Raw genomic sequence first — 21,676 nt, forward strand, 5'->3', positions numbered from 1 at the left:
GTGCAGAGGGTGACATAGCTACATTACATCATCTTTAAGGCATGAGCAAACAATCTTAAAAGACTGGATTCAATTAGTGGGCCACCACCTGCAGGCACTCCCCAACTGGATCTGACTTTATAGGAATCACCATGGAAACTACCCCTTCACTGCAGGAGCAGACTTGTTTTAGCACTGTTTATGATCCACATACAATTGAAAAATCTTCACAATGGGTGCATGAGTTTAGAGTGATGGCACTGTGTTTGAATGTTGTTAACTGCGTGCTCACAGAACAAGAGAAAGTAATGGGAGACGCCAGCGATACGTAAAAACATTTATTGTTCCGGATGTTGTCGTTCTTTTTACAGTGCCACAAAGAGCCATGGAGTTAATAACAGTACATAATATTTCCTCTTCTTGAGTCCATAGTTGAAGTATTAAGGTACAAAAAAAAAATTGTGGAGAGTGCCTAACCATTGATATTGATATTTCTACATAGATATTGGTATATACGAAGGGGTGTAAGGAGTTTCTGTGAAGAAGAGGTCTTGAGATGGACATCTATATTATACATCAAAAGATCATACATTTCACAGGGCAAGGGCCGTTTCACTTACGTGTGTTTTATATAAGCATGATCCAGCTACCCAAAAAGTGAAGAAAAGAACCGCAAAAACACTTGAGTTACCTGACATCATGGCCCAAAGCACAGATGTACAAAAACTTAAAAACCGACTGTAATACACGCTCATGTTCACAGACAGAAAAATAGACAAGCATGATCACAAATGTGCTGATTGGTCCACAAGGCTATGTTAACACATCTCTTTTAAAAAAAGAGGTGGAAACCAATTAAACAAAACAATAAAATGGAATGCTAACTTGGTCTGAGCGTTCACAACTAAAGCATGCTCATGTGTTCCCCTGTGAGAAAAGATCCAACTGACTCTGTTGACCTCTTACATAATGAACTAGCATCCTTTATAAAAACAACACATGTGTGTGTGTGTGTGTGTGTGTGTGTGCGTGAGAGTGTATGTGTGTATCTGTGTGGGCGAATTGTTTCCGCTTTAGTGGTGTGACTGCCTGGGAGGCCAGAGGCCTTGTTCACAAGGTTGTTCCAGCATTTAGCTCTAAAATAATAACAACAGTTGTCGCTGACTGCAAATCCCTCCTTCTTTTAGAGAGGCTAGACATTTCAGCAAAAATAGAAATCGTAAGATCCAAATCCAAAACTAAAAAGGAGACCTTCATCAGTGTTCATGAGCTGCATCAGTCTTTGGCATTGGAAGACCAGCTTTCTTCTGGTTACTCATTTAACACACATTAACCTGATCCGTTTCTTTTTTTCCTTTTTAAAAATACCTTGTGGTCTAAACCCAGTCCTTAAAAATAGTTCAATTTAAACAAGATGTCTAAATGTCTAGTTCCCTTGTCCCTTGTCAGGGGAAAACAAACCGTAAGAGATTAAAAAAGAACCGTTTCACAGCGAGGGGAAACCGTAAGAGATTAAACAGAACCGTTTCACAGCGAGGGCACTTCAGTAAAGCGGAGACTAGTTAAACAGTCAAACCTGGTCTGGAGGTGTATGTTCACTGACAGTCCCTATCTATCTGTCTCTCCTATCACATACACTCACAGACACAATGTCTCTCACGCACGCACAATGTCTCTCACGCACGCACAATGTCTCACACGCACGCACGCACAGAGAGAAAGCTATTGTGCTCTTATCCACACGTGCCACCTCACATAAACGCATCAGGTGAGGCAGCGAGTAGTGATGGTATGTTCAGTACTGACACCAGTATAGTGGTCTTGGGGGTATTGAACCATCAGACTTCAGGACAGATGTTCAGTCAAGCTTAGGTTTTTGACTGACAGTCCTCCATCACCCAGATCTGCACAGAAGATTAAGCAGTCCAAGCTCATGTGCCAGACTTTGGATAACCGTCTTCTCCTCCTGACAACAAGACCAGCACAGACACTCAGAAGACCTCAGACTTCGATCTCACCACCCAATCAGCAACAGAGCCCTGCCAGCTCTCATCCAAACAGTCAACAACCTTTCAAAGCGCCTTTTAAGAAGGTGCTTCCAATTTCCCAGCTCTTGCAGTGAAGCCTGAGAGGGTTGTCAGAGATCAGCTTTTAGAAGTGGACCTCAGTGAAGACCTCAGTGGTTCAGTCATAACCTGGCCTGGGTGGGTCAATGCATATTCTCTCTACACTTTGTTAAAACCAGTTTCAAGTGTTGGCTCTATGAAGCTAGACACATGCACTGATGGCTATGAAGGGATTTCTACAGTCCTGCAAGGTGTACTCATCTCATCCTAGCTTTCAGCAAAGTACAAAAAAAAACAAATAAACAAGACATATTAACAATCCAAAAGTCTTACACAAGCAAGACAACAAAATGATGAAAAACAAATGGAATGATAACTCTTCAGAAAGAGGAGAAAAAAAAATAAGATCACAGCTGGAATAATATATAACACATAATAATAACAGCAAAAACCAAAGAAAAGACTTCAATGCGAAGAAAAGAAGAGGGCTGTTCCAGTTAATTCCCTTCTTCCCGGTGGGTGCTCTGGTTGTTGAGGACGCCTTGTTGCTCCGAGGGTTTGGCACAAGACTGGGGAGGTGCAGTTGAGACGGGTCAGAGGAGCGGGGGCAGGAGTGGGGTTTGGCAGGCAGGCGGGCGGACGGGGGACGGTGTGGGCACACAGCAGATCTACTCCCTCTCCATTCGTTTCCTCCGCACTGAGAAAGGGGGACACAGAGAGAAAGAGAGAGAGGAGGGGGGGGTCATTTATCAGCACCCAAGCATGCTGCCTCAGAGATTTGTGGGCGTGTGGCTCAGCTGCCTGTGGCTGTGAGGGTCAGCGGTGTCCAGCGCATGCTGCTGGGTTAGATCCACAGGGGTCACTCCAGACTAAACTAATCAACTCAACTATTCAAACTGAAGCATGCACTGTGAATTGTGACCGGCAATGAACAAAAAGAATATAGTTCTGTTGTAAACTCGTGTCTGGGATAATGACATAGGGAACTAAATTAACTTCTGCAGTTCTGAACCTAATTTAGGATTTTACGGCAGCCCCACACATCCAGCACTTTAATCAATTTCATGTGTTCTTCATGATTGAGTACTAAATAATGGAATCAATACATGATGCTTGTACTTAAAAAGGTCCTCAGTTTCATCTAGACTGGGTGCATCTGTGTTCTTAAGAACCTTTAGTACCCCAACACCTGAAAATCAGTTTAACTCTTCGGTGAGCAGGTAGCAAGCAGTCCTGAAAATGAACCCAACTCATCCTTAGACAGAATCTGCCCAGTCTGGAGATCATCAAAGACTATGTCCGAAGTCATAAAGTGCACCTTAAAACTGTTAGCCAAAACTCTCTTGCATTCAAACAGTGGCCTTTCCTGTGTGAGCCAGGTTAATGTCTACTCCCACACACTGCAAGCCTGTACTGTTAGGGAACACGGTTAAGAGGACATGCTCCGGTTACAGGGCCAAATGGTCACAACCATGCGGACACCGGATACCCGCGTGAGAGGGGCCACCACTAGAGGGCGCCGTGGTGTTTGTAGCCGTTTCATCGTAGCAGGACACCTAGGCGGCAGAGGGGGCTTTGAGGTCATGACCCCAGCCACAGCAGGGCAGCTGCAGGGCTTCAACAGAGGGAAAACAAGCAAAAGAATAAACAACAAACAATAAACAAACACAGCAGTTTCACAGAACAAGAGCTTCAGTCTTCACCGCGGCGCTGACATCCAACAATCATGTATTCACAAGAGAAGCTAATGCACTTAAGAGGTTAGGCTGCCTTCCAAACAGCGGACAGGACAAAAAGTCCTTCTCAGACCCCTGAGTGATGTTGATCTATGTGGGACCAGAAGTGGGCCGGGCCCTGGAATGGCTCGGAAGAAGCCCAGAGGGAGGAACGCAGCAGAGAGGAAATGACTGAACACCAGGGACTTGCGTTACAAATCCCCTTCTCACTTTCCCACACATCCAATTACGTGTCTGATCCAACAGCAGTCAAGCAATGCATGATGTGGAACAGTTAGAAAGTGATTGTGAACATGCTATTTTTTTGCAGCCATCCTCCTCTCAACATAATAACCCACTCTCCCATTGGAGTTATTTGCATTTGCATCCTTCTAGTAAATAAACACTACACCTCCCTGATCTCTGGCAAAGGTGAAGGGTAGTAGCACAATTACATCCAAAGCCTGTGCCTGTTCATAATGGTTCAAACAGTCCTTAAGAATCAGAAGACAACCACAACTGCTGAAACAGGGTGTGCACATAACACTACCTGTACTTCCCTGCCAAGGAAATAAATTACATGCTAGCTTTTTTCTAGATGAAGTTTCATACTCAATAATCAAATAAATGTCCATTTGGGGCATACGGCACTGTGCTTTGCATTCCCTATCTATTTATACAATTGTGTAAATAGTAATCTAGGGTAGCAACAGTAAAACCCCACTATAATTTTCAGCTGGATTTGAAAGAATGAAAAATACACAAAGGTAAATTACATGATGAGACTAGTAGGCATCTACTAGTGGCCGCTTAGTGAGCAAGGATGCATCTAGCACAGAAACATCTTGCTCTGCAGCGCACACCTGTGAGGCTCTCAGAGAGGTGCTCTTACCCAGGTCGTTGTTCTTGGTGATGGCTGCCCCTGCCCTGGCCCTGGGGCCTTGTTGGGTGAAGTGGTAGCCGAACTTAATGATGCTCGTGCTCTGCTCCAGCATCTTGGCGATCTCCATCTCAGCGGTGGCTCCCAGCTGCTGCCGCTGAGGAAGAGAGAGAGGGAGGGACAGAAGAGTGTCAGTCGACCAGCCTGAAGAGTGCTGGACTGCTAAAGCACCCAACTGGACTGTAGGATAGGATAGTGACTTCACAGGGCTAAACTTTAAAGGAGCAATGTCTAGGATTTAAGGGGATCTATTGGCAGAAATGGAATACAGTATTCATAACTATGTTTTCATTGTTTGCGGGTATAACATTTTTGATGTACAAGAAGAAAGGTGAATCAGTGGCTGCTGGCTAACCATTCTATGATGGGAGAAATTTGAGAACCCATATTTTGACAAATGGAGGATCATACTTATTATTTGGCACAGGGAAAAGCCAGGGAGCATGTAAAAAATGTCTTCACTGTCAAAAAAAACATAAAAGCAAAACTAAATGGGGACAGGCTACGGCAGAAAACAAGGATAAACATGGGTGTGGCATTTCCCAGATGGAAATCGCTGATGAGGGAGAAATGGAATCACAGTGACGCTGAAGACGCTTGTTTGCTGCTGAACAGGTCATTAAGCCAAACAATCTAAAATGCAATCTGCTGTTTGATCGTTTAAGCTAGAAAATAAACATAAAGCATATGTACTGACACAACTAACATTTTCCCATTGTTAACGTTGAAATCTAATTAGTACCAGGATTGTAATTTTACATTTATGCAGCAAAACTAGAATTTCTTTGTTAAAATCAATCTCTAAATATCTATCTAAAGTAACCTCATCACTTCACATAGTATGGCTAATAAATGCGGTCGTAGACAAAGGCATTAATACGAGGTACCCACTGGCAACTGACAGACACTGTACATTCACCTACTTGCATAGAAAGGGAGGGGTGAGGGAAGAGTATACACGCTAGATGCCACTATAACCTACACACAGCACCTTTAAGTGATTTCCATGGCACCTTTTAGTGGAGTCATAAATAACCAAGGGGTTCTCAATTCCAGCTTTGGGGCCCCCTACACAGAAAGCCTATATAGCCTTGCTCCCAGCACATCTAATTGCAGTCGGTATCATTAAAAATACTCTTGATTAGCTAAATCAAGGGCGTTAATCTAATTCTGAGTCACTGATGAGTTTATTCAGGGAAACCTGGATGGATCTTTGTGTAAACGGCTTTAATGCAGTCATTACCTGGTTGTCAATTTTGATCTCTGAGAGTGTGTCGTTGTCCCTCATGGCTTCAACTAAAGCCAGAACACCGACACTGGTGATGAAGTTTGTCTCCAGGTTGAGGCTCTTCAGGCCTTTGTTCTCTCGCAGCATCTCACCGAAGGCCTGTCCAGAGAGGGGAAACGTGAGACACTTCATGACGTCTCGCTGTTACACTACCGGTGAGTGTGAAAGTACACACAGCCCAAGGGAACAGGATGTGTACCCACGGGGGCCAGTAAATGTGTTCATTCAGGCATAAATCCCAATAGGCTCATGAGCGAAGACAGGTTTTGTAAGAACAAATCAGTTTTAGTGGGTCTTTGAAAGCATTTTATGCGGTACAGTTCCCTGTGTGTTTCGAGGAGACAATCAGTATGAATTAAGTGAGTCGAGTTCTGACCTCGTACAGAAACTCAGCAGAGTTCAGCTGTAGTGTAACCAGTGAAACCAAAACACAAAGCTAAGCCTGTTCTTTAATCTTGAGCTGGTTGATTTCTTCTGATTTTCCCCTGCCAGAGCCCCATGCAGGGAGCTCTCCCCCCCGGGCGAGGCTCACCACAGCGATGGGGTCGTTGCTCCGTGTGGCAGCCAGGCTGAACTTCTTCACATGCGTGTTCTTCTCCATGGCCTTGGCAAAGTCCTTCAGTGTGGGGATAGGAATGTTCTGGAAGGGTAAAGACATGGAGACTTTAGAGCTTCTGCAGGGCAAGACTTCTGGTTAGGAACCCAGAGCATATACGCAGCGATGTACCTTGATATTGTTGAGGTTGACCTCTGTCAGAGATGAGTCATCGGACTTTATCCGCTGCAGCGTCTCTTCCACGTTGGTAGGGTTGGGCGGCTCATCAAACACAGGCTTGACTTTTTCTCCCTTGATGATGTCTACCATAAAAGAGCACATTATAGAAGTTTCCATAGCAATCCCTACACCATGGTAGGAGACATTACTTTCAAAGCAGATGGTGGGGGAGGGTTTGGCAGTAGAGTCTACTCACTGTTGTAACCGTCTTTACTGCTGGTCCCATCGTAGCTCTGTGTACTTGTCACGAGTGTGTGAACACCAAGGATAGCTGTCACAAACAAACAAACACAAACCATGGGTCTTGATAAGTGCTGACATTTTGGCTATAAATTGGGCTGGTGGACAAGCAAGCTGGTATGCAAACCGGATGAGCAGCTAAATATCATGCCGCAGCACACAAGTGCATTTCCCAAAGGGAATAAAAGGGTGCGGTGATGTTCCATTGTTTTCAAATACAGACATGTGGAAATATATTTTTATGCATGAGGGGGCGAAACAGACCCAAAAGCACAGGAGCCGTGGGCTGGGCCTGCGGATGTGAACACTGCATTAGAAATGGGCTGCCCTAGGGATCTCTATCTGGCTTTTTAAAAGGGTCTTTCTGTTCCTCTTCACAGCGCCAGTAAAGCTCCGGTGAGAAGACTGTACGGTTACAAGCACAACTGACATTACAGACAGTACAGCCAAGAACCAAAGGGCCAGGAAAGAGGCGTCTACTCCTCCCTTCATCCAGGTCCCTTGAATTAGAATCCCTAAAAGCTTTGACTTCAGAGCCACTCAGCCAGTGAAGAGGGATGACTGCAGGCTGGCAACTGAGGCTCCTTTGTTAGAGCTGCCCTCTTTCCCACACTGTCTCTGCCTGTCTGTGCGTCAGTGAGTGATGTTTCTTTCTTAAACTAAAATGGTGAACTTGCAGAACATACAATGTCTTACTGTTGTCCTGGCAACTACTACTAACAGTACAGTAACTGTAGACTGCAAAAACAGGGAGACACACTCTTGGTTCTCCCACTCCTCCTACCTGCTAGGTCACAGAGCTCTGTGTCTGTGGCACTGGAGAGAGCTTCTTCTAGTTCCGGGTCAAGGGTCGTCACTTCCTCCTGTCGGGCTTCCATGGGCTTCTGCTTGGGTACATACGCCTTTCCTAAAGGGTAGAAGAACAAATATGAGTCTACGGTCACAGGCACTCCTACACATATATTAGATCATATTTTTCTTCTGCGGTTTCACTACCAGCACATAGGCAGCATCAGGCTGTAAGCACATGGTCATGTTTAAGCACAAAGACTCGGTTCTGCAAGGGCTGCCGTCACACACAGTGTCTGTGTTGTGCTTCAGGAGTCTTCATGAGTCAGAGTCAGCTGTGAGACGATATGGGGAGCGGGCTCACACCATCTCAAGAAGAACCAAAGCTACTCGGGAGTTGTGCCAAATGAGGCAACGGACAAGGTATTAATCTGACCAAGATGTCAGTCAGCTGGGGTTTTGCGTTAATGCTGAACAGACACTACTCGTGAAAGTTAAGAACAAAAGGAAAATCAGTGTGCAGGACAGGAAGTGAGCTCATTGGATCTGATTTTTGAAAGGGTAGGGAATAGGGATAGAAGGGAAACATCAGAGATGAACGTAAATAGAGGGCAGATTTTACTCTATTCCACCTCATCTCGTTCTAGCTAAGAGTAAAGATCAAGTTGAGGTAAAGTGTGTGTGTGTGTGTACTGAAGAGTGTGCACACACTTTCCAATAACTTTTGACACAAACCCTAACAGCCAAGCCAGCAGAAGCCACAACATGCGATCACATTTCCCATCAGCCTCGGCTCTCCAGCGTGACTGGCTCTACCTCCACGCCTCGGGTGCGCTGTGCTCTCCCACAGTCCCCAGAACATGCTGACGATGGTGGAACCCAAAACCCCTCTCACTTACTCTCAGGCATGGCTCTCTGCAAATGGCTTTGTAGTTCAGTGGCATGGTGCTGCTCCAGATCCCTTTATTAGTGCCCTGGGGGAGGGGGTGGGGTAGAGAGTCTAAATTCAGACCAACAGCAGCCCTCATAGTTGCTTACTGCACGCAAAGCACTTTTCAAATAATTTCCAAATGGAAACACACATCTGCTTTTAAGATGAGCACCACATTAAAGGATGCGGTGTTCACTTGGCTGATGCTGGGATCTGTTTGGCTGTGGACTGGGGCGATGCATCATGTGTACAACGCAGGGGCCAGCAGGAAGATGGATATATCCTGCTTCTATACGCCATGATCATTATAAGTCTGTGAGTCGATTTCATTTGGAGAAACGCGATCCGTGGGGGTAGTCTTTCACCTCCTCGCAGATAAAGATAGGGGTCTACCGCACTCTGAGCCAGTAATGTCCAGAGGGCATGACTACCCTACACCACTGTGTGAAACCAGGAGCATGTGTGTGTGTGTGTGTGTGGGGGGGGGGGGGGTTGAAGGTGGTTGAGAGCATGTTCACACTCACAGGGAGTACCCTGCACTAAAAGAGACCAAAAGCACACCAGGGGTTTCACACATAGGTGCTGCCTCTATCTTGAAGAAAAAACTCCCGTATTGAAAGAACAGGAGGATGTTTTCCCTACGCAAGTCCAAGGACCTGTTCATGTGGCACAACATCCACAGAATCCTGGCCGACCTCACCAAAAGACACAGGGATCAGGATGCAGACGTCTTATCAAGGACTGGGTGTACATTCCTGTGAGTGTCTGTAACCTTTCTTCCCTATCTGTGCTTGGCATTAGAAGCCAGAGGCTGAGTCTCCGCATCTTAGCACAGTCTCTTTCAAGGCTGGGACACAATATCTGAAGCTTTCAGGAAACACGCAAGAGGTCCCCTAGGAGCAGATGGAAAAGTCCAATGGCCCACGAGAAGGAATGCCACAAATCAACAAACACGCGACGCAACCAATACCAGAAGACTACGCCTGGGCCCAATCAAGTTGAGCACAAGCCCACAAAGGATGAGGTAAGTGGAAAACTATTTCAGTTGGGGAAAAAAAACCCAATATGAGTAATTCTTCAACTCAGTGGGGGAAGGTTCTCTTACATGTACACCCCCATGTTGACCCCTGCCAAGTGGAGAGAAAACTGTATTTAGAGTAATTACACTGACTGCATGACTGAAATCATGTTTATAAAACAGTGCTGTTCCTGACGCACCCTGACATAATCCACCATTAATCTTGGGAGAGTGAACACTGCTTTGGTTTCCTCGTGCCATTTCTCCGAAGCGTGAGAAAGAGGCAACCCAACTGGAGACCCTGTTTGCAAAGTCCTTGTCAAGACATAAAGGCGGACAGAAAGTAGAGCCTTTCACACAAGAGTCAAGCGGGAGCTCCCTGAATCTGCCGAAAGATGTGCAGGCAAGATGGCAGAGAAGAGGGAGGAGCTGTTGCCTGAGATGCCACAAGGGAACATGGCGAACAAGGGCAGATTCAGGCTTTTCAAAGAGAGGGCACTTTCATGCGCCCTTCGATTCAATAACTCACTCCTCTGGAAAGCACCTCTTTGTTTGAGCACAGGCCTACGTTCTTTCGCTGTCCAGATTGCTAGATGTGACATGCCTGTGTTAAGGCATGTTAGTAGTCTGGTGTTTTGAAAACAGAGTTCAAAGGGAGACAGTCCTGCTCTGTTCCTCTCAGTAGCTGCTGGTAAGGACGGACTGGACACAGTTTGGAGCGGAGCTTGGCGTGTTTCCATGGTGACCTGCAGTGGGCGGCTCAGCCACAACTGACCCTTTGAGTTTACCCATGCTGCCTCTTCCTTCTCTCCCCTGCAGTGATGGACAGATGGCCCATTCTTTCACTCTGTCCTTTTTCAATCACCCTCTCTCTCCCTCTCCCTCTCTCTCTCTCTCGGCTCACCCGTTCCCTTATTCTCTGGCTCTCCAGGAGAAGGAAGTCGCACAGCTCCAACGGCCAGCATGGTGAGAGGGTATTGGCGAGGCTCAGGGAGCCGTGCTAGGGGCCTGCGGCTGGGGAGATTCATGAGTGGAGATTAGACTCCGCTGAAGAGCCTTGTCATCGTTAAGCTTTATTCATGGCTGCTGCAGTGCGGCCAGAGAGGCCCAGGGAGGTGGAGCGCGATGGGAGAGACTGCCTCGACCTCTGCTGCACACTCTGCTTCATACTCTGGTCAACATCACTGCATAGTCAACAATACAGTAAGGAAACCCTGCTGATATGATCAGGGAATGGCCAAGTACACATTGACTGAAGCTTTTTTAAAAGTCTTTTAAAAATGAATCAAATAAGGGAAGTCTGTCACACAAGCACACAAGAGTTTGAGGGCGTTGCCATGGCACTGTGGCACAAAAACAAAAGCAATGCCAGGCGACCAGAGGCTGCCACTGCATCAGTGCAGGCAAAACTTGAGTTGACTTTTAAACATCTTTGAAATGCCCAGAGTCCTGCTTCTACACTGCAGAGCAGGGGAGCGGGGACTACGCCATGGGAGACCGGCACTTCCTGTTTCCTCTCACACACAACAATTAGACAGCAATCAACGGCACTGGACTGGTACTGGCAGGCAGGCAGGCAGGCAGGCAGACAAGCCAGATCAATTCCAGAGAGGAAAATGCCCTGCTGTCGCACGGGACTCCACTAGCAGTCAAACAACGCTACTTGACGCTTTAATCCTTTGTTGTTTACTTTTAAACACAACCAACTTAACAAAAAAAAGCTCTGCATTAGAGGTAGCTCTGCTGCATAGATCAAATTGGGGGCACCGAACTTACCCCCCCCCCCCCCTTGTCAGAGGAGGAGTGCAGTGACATAGTGTTCATAAATCAGTCTCACCGCAGTCTTTGGCATGGCCAAGACCAGGCTAACACTCCAGCAGCCTGATGAATGAGCCTGGCACACAAGCACAGCCACTCAGTGTTGGGCACGCACTCACACACACACACACACACACACACAACAGGAAAAAATCCTGAACTGCTTACCAAGCATGAGTCACCAAAACAAGGAACCAGACAGGCTTTACCAGAGAGTCTTCAAACCTTCCCTCTGCAGGATTCACCAGGCCAATGCCACAACCCCTGCAGCACTGGGCTATGACGTCTCTGCCCTGACTCTGTACAGGAAGCCAACATTAGGAGAGAATTACTCACTTCCTGTCCGGTTCTCAGAACTACAAAGCCAGAGCCTAAGCACCAGCACTCACTGTGCTCTTGTTCCACTAGTCATCTCACATCAGCCGCTTATCTGCCACAGGGCTTGATGAGAAGGGATCCTTCTCTGTGTTTTTGGAGCGGGACAGGAAAAGGACTGAGACTGGAACCAGGCGTCACAGCTTCTCCTTTCCACCCTGGGCCAGAGAGGAACCCCCTCTGCTTCAGCGTCCCGGCCAGAGGGCAGGAATGTGTCAAAGGTCTATTTCTGACAGCTGACGTTTATTTAATTCAACTGCCCTCTCGCATCGCCAGGGACCAATACTCACCACTGTGGAATTCCTCTGGACATGTTCCAGAACAGAGCGTTCCATTACACCAAGATTTCTGAGTGTAATTCACATGTGTGCATCCGCCCCTCTTGCACTTTTGTGACACACACACACACACACACACACACACACATCTGTGTCCACATGCACACATCCACAGCCTTCCCACTCAGGGCTTCTGGGGCTGAGAATCTCCAGAGCTCTGCATGTCTGTGGGAGTGCATGTCAAAGAAGCATGGCATGGCAGACTAGTGCAGAGTGCAGGACCGGTAAAGTAGGTAAAAGCTGTAATTCTATTAGGGTGTGTATGCTCTGCTTTAATGGAGGCCATTCATGAATCTCAAGTTACCCACCTCCTCCATAATTTCATTGTGCAACAGACAGTGTACGTTCGTTCCCCTCTCTAAGTAAGTGTGTGTGTGTGTGTGTGTGTGTTCGTGTTCGTGTGTGTGTGTGGCACTGCAGCAGGTTACATAACAGGAGGTGGAGGGTGCATTGGTAATACCTGCAGTGGCAGCAGAGTGGGAATGACAACAGAAGCTGAAGCAGCCCACACATCCTCGCAAACACAGAGCTGCCAACCGCCACAAATGCAGAACTACACTAACACAGACCAACATGCCTAACTACACTCACACAGACCAACATGCCTAACTACACTCACACAGACCTACATGCCTAACTACACTCACACAGACCAACATGCCTAACTACACTCACACAGACATACATGCCTAACTTGGGACAACCATTAAAAGCACAAAATAACAGACACACTATATTCCTATAACATTACACCCAGCTGTGTTAAAGGCACACTATATTCTGTGGGACCTGCACGAAATGGAGGTAACAGACATGAGCAGCCATGTGTGATGCTTCTGATCATGCGCTATGGCAGTGGTTCCCAAACTTTTTACAGTCCCGTACCCCTTCCGACATTCAATCTCCAGCTACGTACGGTTTGTAACCGCCGCCACGCCCCTCCCCCCGCGCACATATTCAGCCGTGGAATTGTCAGAGTAGGTCACTAACCTACCTGTAGCTATTTTTGGCAGTGTAATCATTTAGCTGAATATGGGTATACATGAGTATTTTTGGCAATGCATCTTGGCTATTCAGACTATTTTAGATTTCATGTCTATTTATAGCTCAGTTTGAAAATGGGCTTTTTCACTTTGAAAACACAAATTACATTTTCTCCCCGCGTACCTCCTGAACCACTTTGCGTACGCCTGGGGGTACGTGTACCCCAGTTTGGGAACCGATGCGCTATGGAAACCAGCATCTCACGGATCAAACAAACCTGAACCTGAACGTTTCATTCAGGCAGTTGTGCAAGGTGGCTCACCTTTCCTTTCTCCTGTGAAGGGCAGAACGTCGTCCCTATCTTTATATTCCAGGGCCTCCTTCTCCAGATAGTTGAGCAGCCGCTCTCTATTATAGGGTCCTGTGGCTTCCTTCCCTGTCTGGTCCTTCTGTCGCATGCCAGCTGGCAACAGCGCATTCTGGAAGAAAAAGGCAAAGGCACTCAAATCGCAGTCATTATTTTAGCTGATTTTGATTTGGCAAATCTATTTACCCTAAATAACAAACATTTCTAGAAGTCTGAGAGGCATTTCCATTCCTCACAGGCTCTGCATAAGGAAATAAACAAACAAATCCTGGGCTGTGCCCGGGGGACATTTGCATGAGACTACAGACAAGCACTCGTTCATCGACCTCGGAAAGTCGCCCAGCAAGGCTGCAGACAGGGAAGAAATACTTCCACCAACCCAGAAGCAGGACTGAAACAAAAAGACGTCTCATCTTTCCGCTCTCCTCCCTCAACACTCCTGCCTTACCTCTGGGTCCATTTCCTCCAGAGCATTTTCCAGTTGTTTGAGCTCCTCTTCTGAGAGCTTGTCGAGGATCTCATTCTCATCTATGTCCTTGTACTTTTCCAGGTCTTTCTTGAATGGCAACGCCATATTTGCAGGAATGTTTGTCGTCTGGTAGCTCAGCCTCTCAACTCCTCTTCAGGGTCAACGCCAGAGATGGGGTATTCCTTCTGATGAACAGAAAAATAAATACAAAGAGGAGGTCAGAATATAGAAGAATCTCTTTTTGCTAGCACTCCATCGGAGAGGCATGAAGTTCATATTTATGCAGTGCTCTCGGTCATCAGCTGCGTGAAACCAAGGCAGACTGAAAGGTCACTTGCGAAGCCGGTCTCTTTTACAGTTGTCTGAGGCACAATGGCTGCATTCATACGGAAATAAAAAAAGTCCCAGATTCTCTGGACAGTCAGACTCATCCCATGTCCAATAGGAACTACAACTGAACACTGCAAGGTCTCCAATTTTGGGTTTGTGTCAGTTAGCAATTATAATGCAATTATAATGCAATTACAATGATATGCCCCTTCAAAATGAATGATTTTAACTATGTAATATATTGTGCAAAATGTGTAATATAGGGGACACTATAGGGGATACTGATAAGTATACTTTACTGATAAGCCTGAACAGTACCAGCTGACAAAAGGACGATAATGCAGAACAGACCTGGCAGGTTAAGAGTGAGTGGTGGAGAGAAGATGACGAGTGGACGAGGCAGAAGAGAGAAGAAACTAGCTAGAAAACTCTCCCATGGTCACTGTTATTCCAAACTTTTCCAACAGATGTTTGCCATTCTCCGGCCACAAGCGGCCTGTCTCTCATACACACCCTGACCCTGCGCTGGAACACTCCCTATTACAACATCTCATTCCCATCACTTGGTGACCCAATCCTGACCCCCAACTCTTCCTGCAGCTCATCTCACATGAAGAACACAACAATAGTAGTGGGGGTGGGGGCTCCTGAGCACCAGGACACTGTCCACGCATGTGTTACTCATTAGCTCCAGGACGTGAACACAGAAACTACCCTACTTATCTCATTAGTTTAAAGCTCCTTTCACATTGCTGCACTGAGAACTGGTTTTATGTCTGCCCTAATACACAAAGGGCACTGAAAGTCATTCCATCAAGGTGACACGCTGCCTTTAAAAACAACTAGCCTACGTGCTAGTACAGCAACTTTGTAGCCTACATGAAGAATTTCATTTTAAATGTGCAGGTCTCCACTGGGAACTGGGGAAGGATCAATGGCCCTTAACTTAAGAATGCGATGACAGAGGACATGAAACATGCAACCAATGCTCTTGCATAACGCCACATCATTCATTGGTCACAGCACCACACAACAGGGCTCTCTCTTATTAACAAAACACAACCCAACTGCCTTTCCTACCAGGAAACTCAATCTCAAAAACACTATCTCGTGACAATATACTGCATGTCACTGTGGAGCCCTTGATCCTATGCTAGACACTTTAAGGGACCTGGGAAGGTCACTGGTGAGCCGGGGTCATGCTGAGCAAACCACTGACACTCGGTTGTGTGGCACTCAGAGGTAGGCGAATGGTTGTTGTGATGGTAAATATGAGGAGATCCGGCACACTGTGACTCACTTAAAGCAGGTCTACCTCAGTGTGGACACATGTGTCCAATTTCCGATTTCAGTCCGATTTAAATTGGACATTGGACACATGTGTCTCCCCAGAACTAGATTCATTGTGTCCGACTTGAGTCCGACTGGACTCCGATGTAAACCCCTGGACACACGATTCGATTCCGCTGGTAATTGGACTGGGCGCGCATGTGTCTCTCGTATCTGATTCAAATTGGACAACAACAACTTTTGCACGTGCTTGAGATCGTGCCCACAGACATATACATGCATCATATATAATGTATGTGATATGATAAACGCTGCTAGACGCTCAGTTCTCGTGCTCCCTCTCATTCACGTTGAAATACTGAAAGCGAAACTGAAACTTTGAAACTGGAATGCAACTGTTTGGGGCAGAACGCTAATTCAGTGAACAAATATTTTCATATTACTTTCCACCAGTTGTTAGTCATGTAATCCATTCATATCGATGTGAATCAATCAATACTAATACAACTTTAACTGTGGTGTGTTTTTGTTTCATTTCACAACGTATTTACTGTATAATCAACGGTAGCAGATGTAAACATTCCGCATTTGATTTGAACTGGCCAAGATCTAGATTGGTCACTGCCATGTGCTTTGAGATAGAGCAGTTAACCCCCCATGGAGACCCCATGGAGATAATTGGATGGGATCGGAGTGCTGCCATCATGTGCCCGCACTGCCTGTGAGCTGCTGTGGTTACAGCAATGCCAACCCCAAGGTTAGGTCACCGCCTGGCTCCAGTCTCCAAACAGAACACACACATAGCTACACTACACCAGGTAGGCTTACTCTTTTCTTTTCCCTCAAACCTGTAACAGTTAAGATTGACTATGAAGAAACCAAACCTTAAAGACAGAAAATCAGGAAATCATCTTGTCCCTATGCCTGTAAAATTTTCAAACTAGTCTATCTGGGTCTGAAAGCATAAGCCAGTTTTCTGAGTTCTACTATTTTTTTTTAATAAAAAATTAATCATTTTCCACTCGTTTCAGCCAACACTGCACCAGTCACATATACCACATTTACAGTTGTACGGCTAACCACAATTTATGATACAATCAAATATTACTTCAATTACTAAGGGGCCGTTTACACAGAGCCTGGATTGCCTGAATCCATTGGGCCACTGAATCTGCAACCTCCAGAGTGGGTAGATTGGAACCCGGAAGATTGCTAGTTGGATCCCGACTTCTGTCCTCTATCACTTCATGTGCATGCTCTATGACGACTTTACAGCATATTCAACCACTCCCCTCCAGTGCTTCCATGTGAACGCAATTTTTTCTTGACAAGGCTCCGTGTGAACGCGATCAAAAAAGGTACCGGATCCAAAAACGTTTCCGGATTCAGGCGATCCAGGCTCTGTGTAAATGTGGCCTAAGACCTGCAAAAACTGAAGGCTGTCAGGTCAGTGGGTGTGGGCTGGCCTGGGGCTGCATCCCACCAGCAGAGGCTAAACCAGTCTAATCTAGCAGAAAATCCATAATGCTCTTACGTTTGTTTACTGTCAATAACACAGGGGGACATGTTTACTACAGGACAGGGCAAATACAGGGAAACGCCCATCCTTCTTTTAGCCCATCGTGACGAATGCAGGTATTGTCAGTATTTAAAATTCTGGGACTCCACTCCCAACTGCCACAGAGGCCAAGAATTAGACTCAATTAATTTTAAAAAGGCATTGTGAGATTTTTGTGTTGGTGTATTCGTGTAAATGTTTTCCCCCACAATGTGGCCAGGAGCTGCACACCTCATAAGGAGTCTGCAATGCTGACAAACACACACTGATGATGGGCTTGGGCTGATACTGTGCTCATATATCCATGCTCATAACCATTCTCCGATACCATACACCCATACCACTTCATCCTAGTAATCAACATACTGATGCTGTCTGTGATGTAATCAATAGCATGCTGATCATGTGTAATGTAATCATTGGCAGGTTAATGTGCTCAACTCGTGGTGTAGCTGTGTACAATGCTTCCCAACTGTGACTGAGTAGTATAGTGTGGATTAGTATAGTGTTGAGTGAGCCACCAGTTGGTTTTGGAGCCCAGTTTCACTACACAGGTCAGGGAGCTTGATCTTATCACTTATCTTCAGTCTCACTTTTAAAGTAACATTATGCAACAATTGCACTTCAGAATTAGGGTTAGGATAAGCAGTTTTACCTTAAAATAACAGCTTGAAAAAAATTGGGGCGTTACAATGACTTTTAATATGGAGAATCGCCTCTGTGCCATTGCCATACCAGGGTACGTAGGCATATTACTGCTAAATGTAGGTTTGCCTGAAGCCGCCCGGCTTTCTACTGTCTGCCGACCTAGTAAGTAGCTTATTTGCCGTCTTGCTTTGTCTTGTGTTGCACTTGCTTGATGTTTGACTGTGTTAGGACAGTTGTTGACTAACTAGTTTGTCATAATGTCAAAGTCAGCACATTTCAAGAGATTTCGTTAGTTTTAGCCGCTAGCATATCGAAACAATTAGCAATTGATCCGGAATGCTACTTTAATCGATTACATTTTTGGCAACAAAAACTGCAAAGTACAACCGGAAGCACATTTTAGTTTTTTTGTTTCCATTCTCAATGTTGATATAAAAGACCTTGCACCCTTAAAACCTTCTCCCAGGCAGACCTTGCACATAACCTACCACTGGGTTTCAGCTTCAGGATTATGCCTGGGTTAAATTGGCAAATGTGTCGAATTTGCCCATTTATACAAAAAAGATTTGTCCCCCATGGGGCCTTCCCTACTTTTTGTGCAGCAAACTAGCACTTCATCCCAAAAGTGGGAGGAAACTAGGAAAACTAGGGAGGAAACTAACTTTTTTCCCATTATGACACAGAACAGATGGAGAGATCGGGCTAAATTTAGCTGTCCTCCTGCTTCAGCGCTCTGGAGTGGCTTCCAGCCTCCCTTTTCTGAATAACACCAGGGGGATGGAGAAGGTAGACACGGAGGAGACAGATGATAGCCTCACATGCATGCAGAGCTTCATTCCAACAGGGAGCACGCGAGTGGGAATCAAGGCTACACCTACACAGAGTTAGACATTAATGGTCTGCCTGGTATACTCAAATAGCACTGCATCAAAACGTTAAAAACTGCTTGTCAACATGATGGCACCAGCGTATGTCAAATAATGATTAACAGATAAACGACTGTTAAGGCTACTCCACTGATGCAATGACGTTACACATCCTGTTTGGGTGTGCTGGGGTTTACATCGTAAGACTGCTATTTCACAACAATTCTGAAGAAATACAATGTGAACTGTTTAGCTGCATGGTCCATCGTTTACATGGTTATGGCAAATCAAACATTGCTTAAGGACCGGGAGAACCACACAACCACAAAATGACACACGCAATGCGAATAACACATACATTTGGAAAATCAATCTAATACTTTGCTGTTGCAGGGCTGCAAGACTACATGAGCGCGAGGCGATCAGATTTCTTGGGTGCGTCTTAAATACATCTCCCCGTCCTTGTTCGTTTTGCTGGACCACACCCTAGGCTAGTGCAGATTCTGATATTAACACGACACAGAGGGTGGTGATGAAGGGAGAGCGCACATAAATCATGAACCGTAGTAGTTTTCTCGATTACAACAATACATCTCAAGGCAGATATTAGCAATGTAACATTAACTGTAACTAAGTTGTAATTGGTATCTCTGGAACGGGGGCACACAGGCACTATGCATACAGAAAGACTTCATACAAAGGGTAAAAGCCCGTAGCATTGAAGGAAGTGTCAAATGTTATACAGTCTGTCGACAAAATAACAGTGGCTGCATATATTCGCAATTTTACTACAGCTAACGTGGACGCGCCCGCTCAGCAGCTGCAGGGGTGTTATGGAATTTCATTCACCAAGAGCTCGTGCGTTTTCGCCTGGCTTACCAGACAGATCGTTCTTCTCGCAAGAAGTGGGGAATGACAGGGGGAATTGCCCACTACAACAAAACCACTGAATGAAACGAAAAGTTGACTGAAAGAATAGTACTTACGGAGAAACCAACAAGATGCGACAACCGTTTATAAGCTATCAACCGGATGATACCTAGCTAACTTGTAACGGCAGGCGTAGTCTAAATCTGCGATAACAGAAAATATTGCACGAAAACACTTCGGAACTATTCACCATGCGCATTGACTTACTACCCATGCATCTCAGTTCACTCAATGAGCGAACGCCTTGATAACTGAGCGCTGAATGACTAGACCGTTTCTCCTTAAATCTAGCTAGCTAGCCGAGTGGGCCGTTTTATAGTCATCATCATTACATGGAATCGTATTGCATCTTGATTTCCTAGCTAGGGTAGCAAAGTCAAGCTGGAGCGTTAGTAAACGTCCAATACATGTAGGTAATCAACGTATAACATTACACATAACGTTATCGGAGGCTTGTTGGCTTTACCATGACTGCAAACTGTTTTTAACGCCCGTGGTTCTCACATTGTCATCAAAAGGCGATTATTTCCATTACATCCATGGTAATAGCCAATGAGCGTTGGTAAATTGGCGTTGTTGAGGACGATACATCATTTAAGAGCTAATTGTAAATTATGGACTATGTAATAAAGACCTGGGTAAGTAATGTGTTGATGTCTACAAGTGAAAAAGTGGATCTCAATCAATGTTTCAGGGAACACACCTTCCTAGCGAAAGTGTATACTAGTTAGCTATGCCGTCGCATGAACGTCAAGTAAGCACTGACAACGACAGCCTAGCCCGTTAGCTAGCTATTTAGCATGGCTATCAAGATAGTATACGATGTGTTTTCTATAATACTAAAAGAGGCTGTTTAAAGTAGACGAGTAATACACAGTACAACAATTGCGTTATTTGCATTTTTCTTACCTTGAATACTTCTCGTCTGCGAGCACAACCTAGCACGACTTTGCTGACACTTGGCTAAATCCAAGAAATCTTCCCAGGGCGAGATCCACTCACCCGAAGGGCGGTACCACAGGAAGCTATCAAGTTGAACGAAGTGTGTTGAACAACCCAGGAACAGGGTAGCAGTAGTGTAATTCCACCAATCAAAAGCGGATACGATTGGACTGTTGGTACGCCAAGGACACTGGGATACGTAGTTCATACATGGGCAATTTCTATTAAAAATCATTACACTAATATTATCTTAAGAGACAATAATGATGGGTTATTTGATAAATGTTTCACATGTGTGAGGTTTTCCAGTTCTTCTGTTCTTAAAACAAAAAGCTTTACCCCCCCCCCCCCCCCCCCCCCCTCCCCACACACACACACGAAAAAAGTATCAGACAAGTTGATTTCAGACAGAGAAAGGTTTGCTTATTATCCTGGAGAAAAACTTAGTGTTTCCATGGTCATGTTCATAAGTACATGTTTCATATGAAAGAATAAAGTTGCAGATTTGATCCTCCTCTTTTCAGTTTACGCTACTTTATTAGAGTATCCACTTTATTAGATTATCTATCTCTCTAATGTGTATGATACTCAATTATATTTACCATTCCCCCCACATGACTCCATATTTGATTTCCGTTTGGATGTAGGATTATGAAGACAGAGCTCTTGCACAATCCCGATATCCAACATTAGCATTCAACATGCCACATAATTGACCCCAACTAAAGTGTCAAGAAATATATGAATGCTATTATTATTATTATTATTGCTGTTTGTGTTGTTGTTTTCATATGCTTAATTCTTCAACCTAAATCCTATGTGTACATATGATTTAATATCCTGAAACTTAAATGAAGTCTATAAAAAAATACATATTGCCTCCATATGCAGAATTTATTTTTCATATAGTGGGTAGTTTATGTGTTCATGTGCAATTCTTCCAAGAAACTTCATGTAGACTATACACAGATCTCTGAAATTGAAAACTGGATTACAGCGGCCTCAAGTTCGCCATACAAA

General features: G+C 45.2%; 1 protein-coding gene across 2 annotated transcripts; it reads right to left on the reverse strand.

Annotated features, from left to right (window-relative positions):
* Positions 1-302: 302 nt before the first annotated feature.
* On the reverse strand, positions 303-20,750 carry tmod2 (tropomodulin 2). 2 transcript variants are annotated; one of them, XR_013968740.1, is made up of 11 exons: positions 20,624-20,750; positions 14,072-14,277; positions 13,579-13,735; positions 7,788-7,910; positions 6,960-7,034; positions 6,716-6,846; positions 6,521-6,628; positions 5,944-6,087; positions 4,653-4,797; positions 3,535-3,660; positions 303-2,742 (listed from the first exon to the last, which is right to left on the reverse strand). XR_013968740.1 is itself a non-coding variant. In XM_080843210.1 (10 exons), the coding sequence occupies exons 2-10, from the start codon at positions 14,195-14,197 to the stop codon at positions 2,714-2,716; spliced, it is 1,038 nt and encodes a 345-aa protein (XP_080699336.1). In that variant the 5' UTR covers positions 14,198-14,277; positions 20,624-20,750; the 3' UTR covers positions 303-2,713. The 2 variants fall into 2 exon arrangements, 1 of the variants encoding a protein (XP_080699336.1); XM_080843210.1 differs by lacking the exon at positions 3,535-3,660.
* Positions 20,751-21,676: the final 926 nt, after the last annotated feature.

Source organism: Sprattus sprattus, assembly GCF_963457725.1.
Source record: "Sprattus sprattus genome assembly, chromosome: 8".
NCBI classification, from domain to species: Eukaryota; Metazoa; Chordata; class Actinopteri; order Clupeiformes; family Clupeidae; genus Sprattus; species Sprattus sprattus.

Bases quoted from the DNA above. Each gene is read 5' to 3' on its own strand.
- tmod2 (XM_080843210.1), bottom strand. From the start codon at position 14,197: ATGGCGTTGCCATTCAAGAAAGACCTGGAAAAGTACAAGGACATAGAT. The intron at 4,798-5,943 runs GTAATGACTGCA...TCTCTTCCTCAG, and splicing joins AGATCAAAATTGACAACCAG to CGGCAGCAGCTGGGAGCCAC. The intron at 2,743-4,652 runs GTAAGAGCACCT...CCCCTTTCTCAG, and splicing joins CACCAAGAACAACGACCTGG to TGCGGAGGAAACGAATGGAG.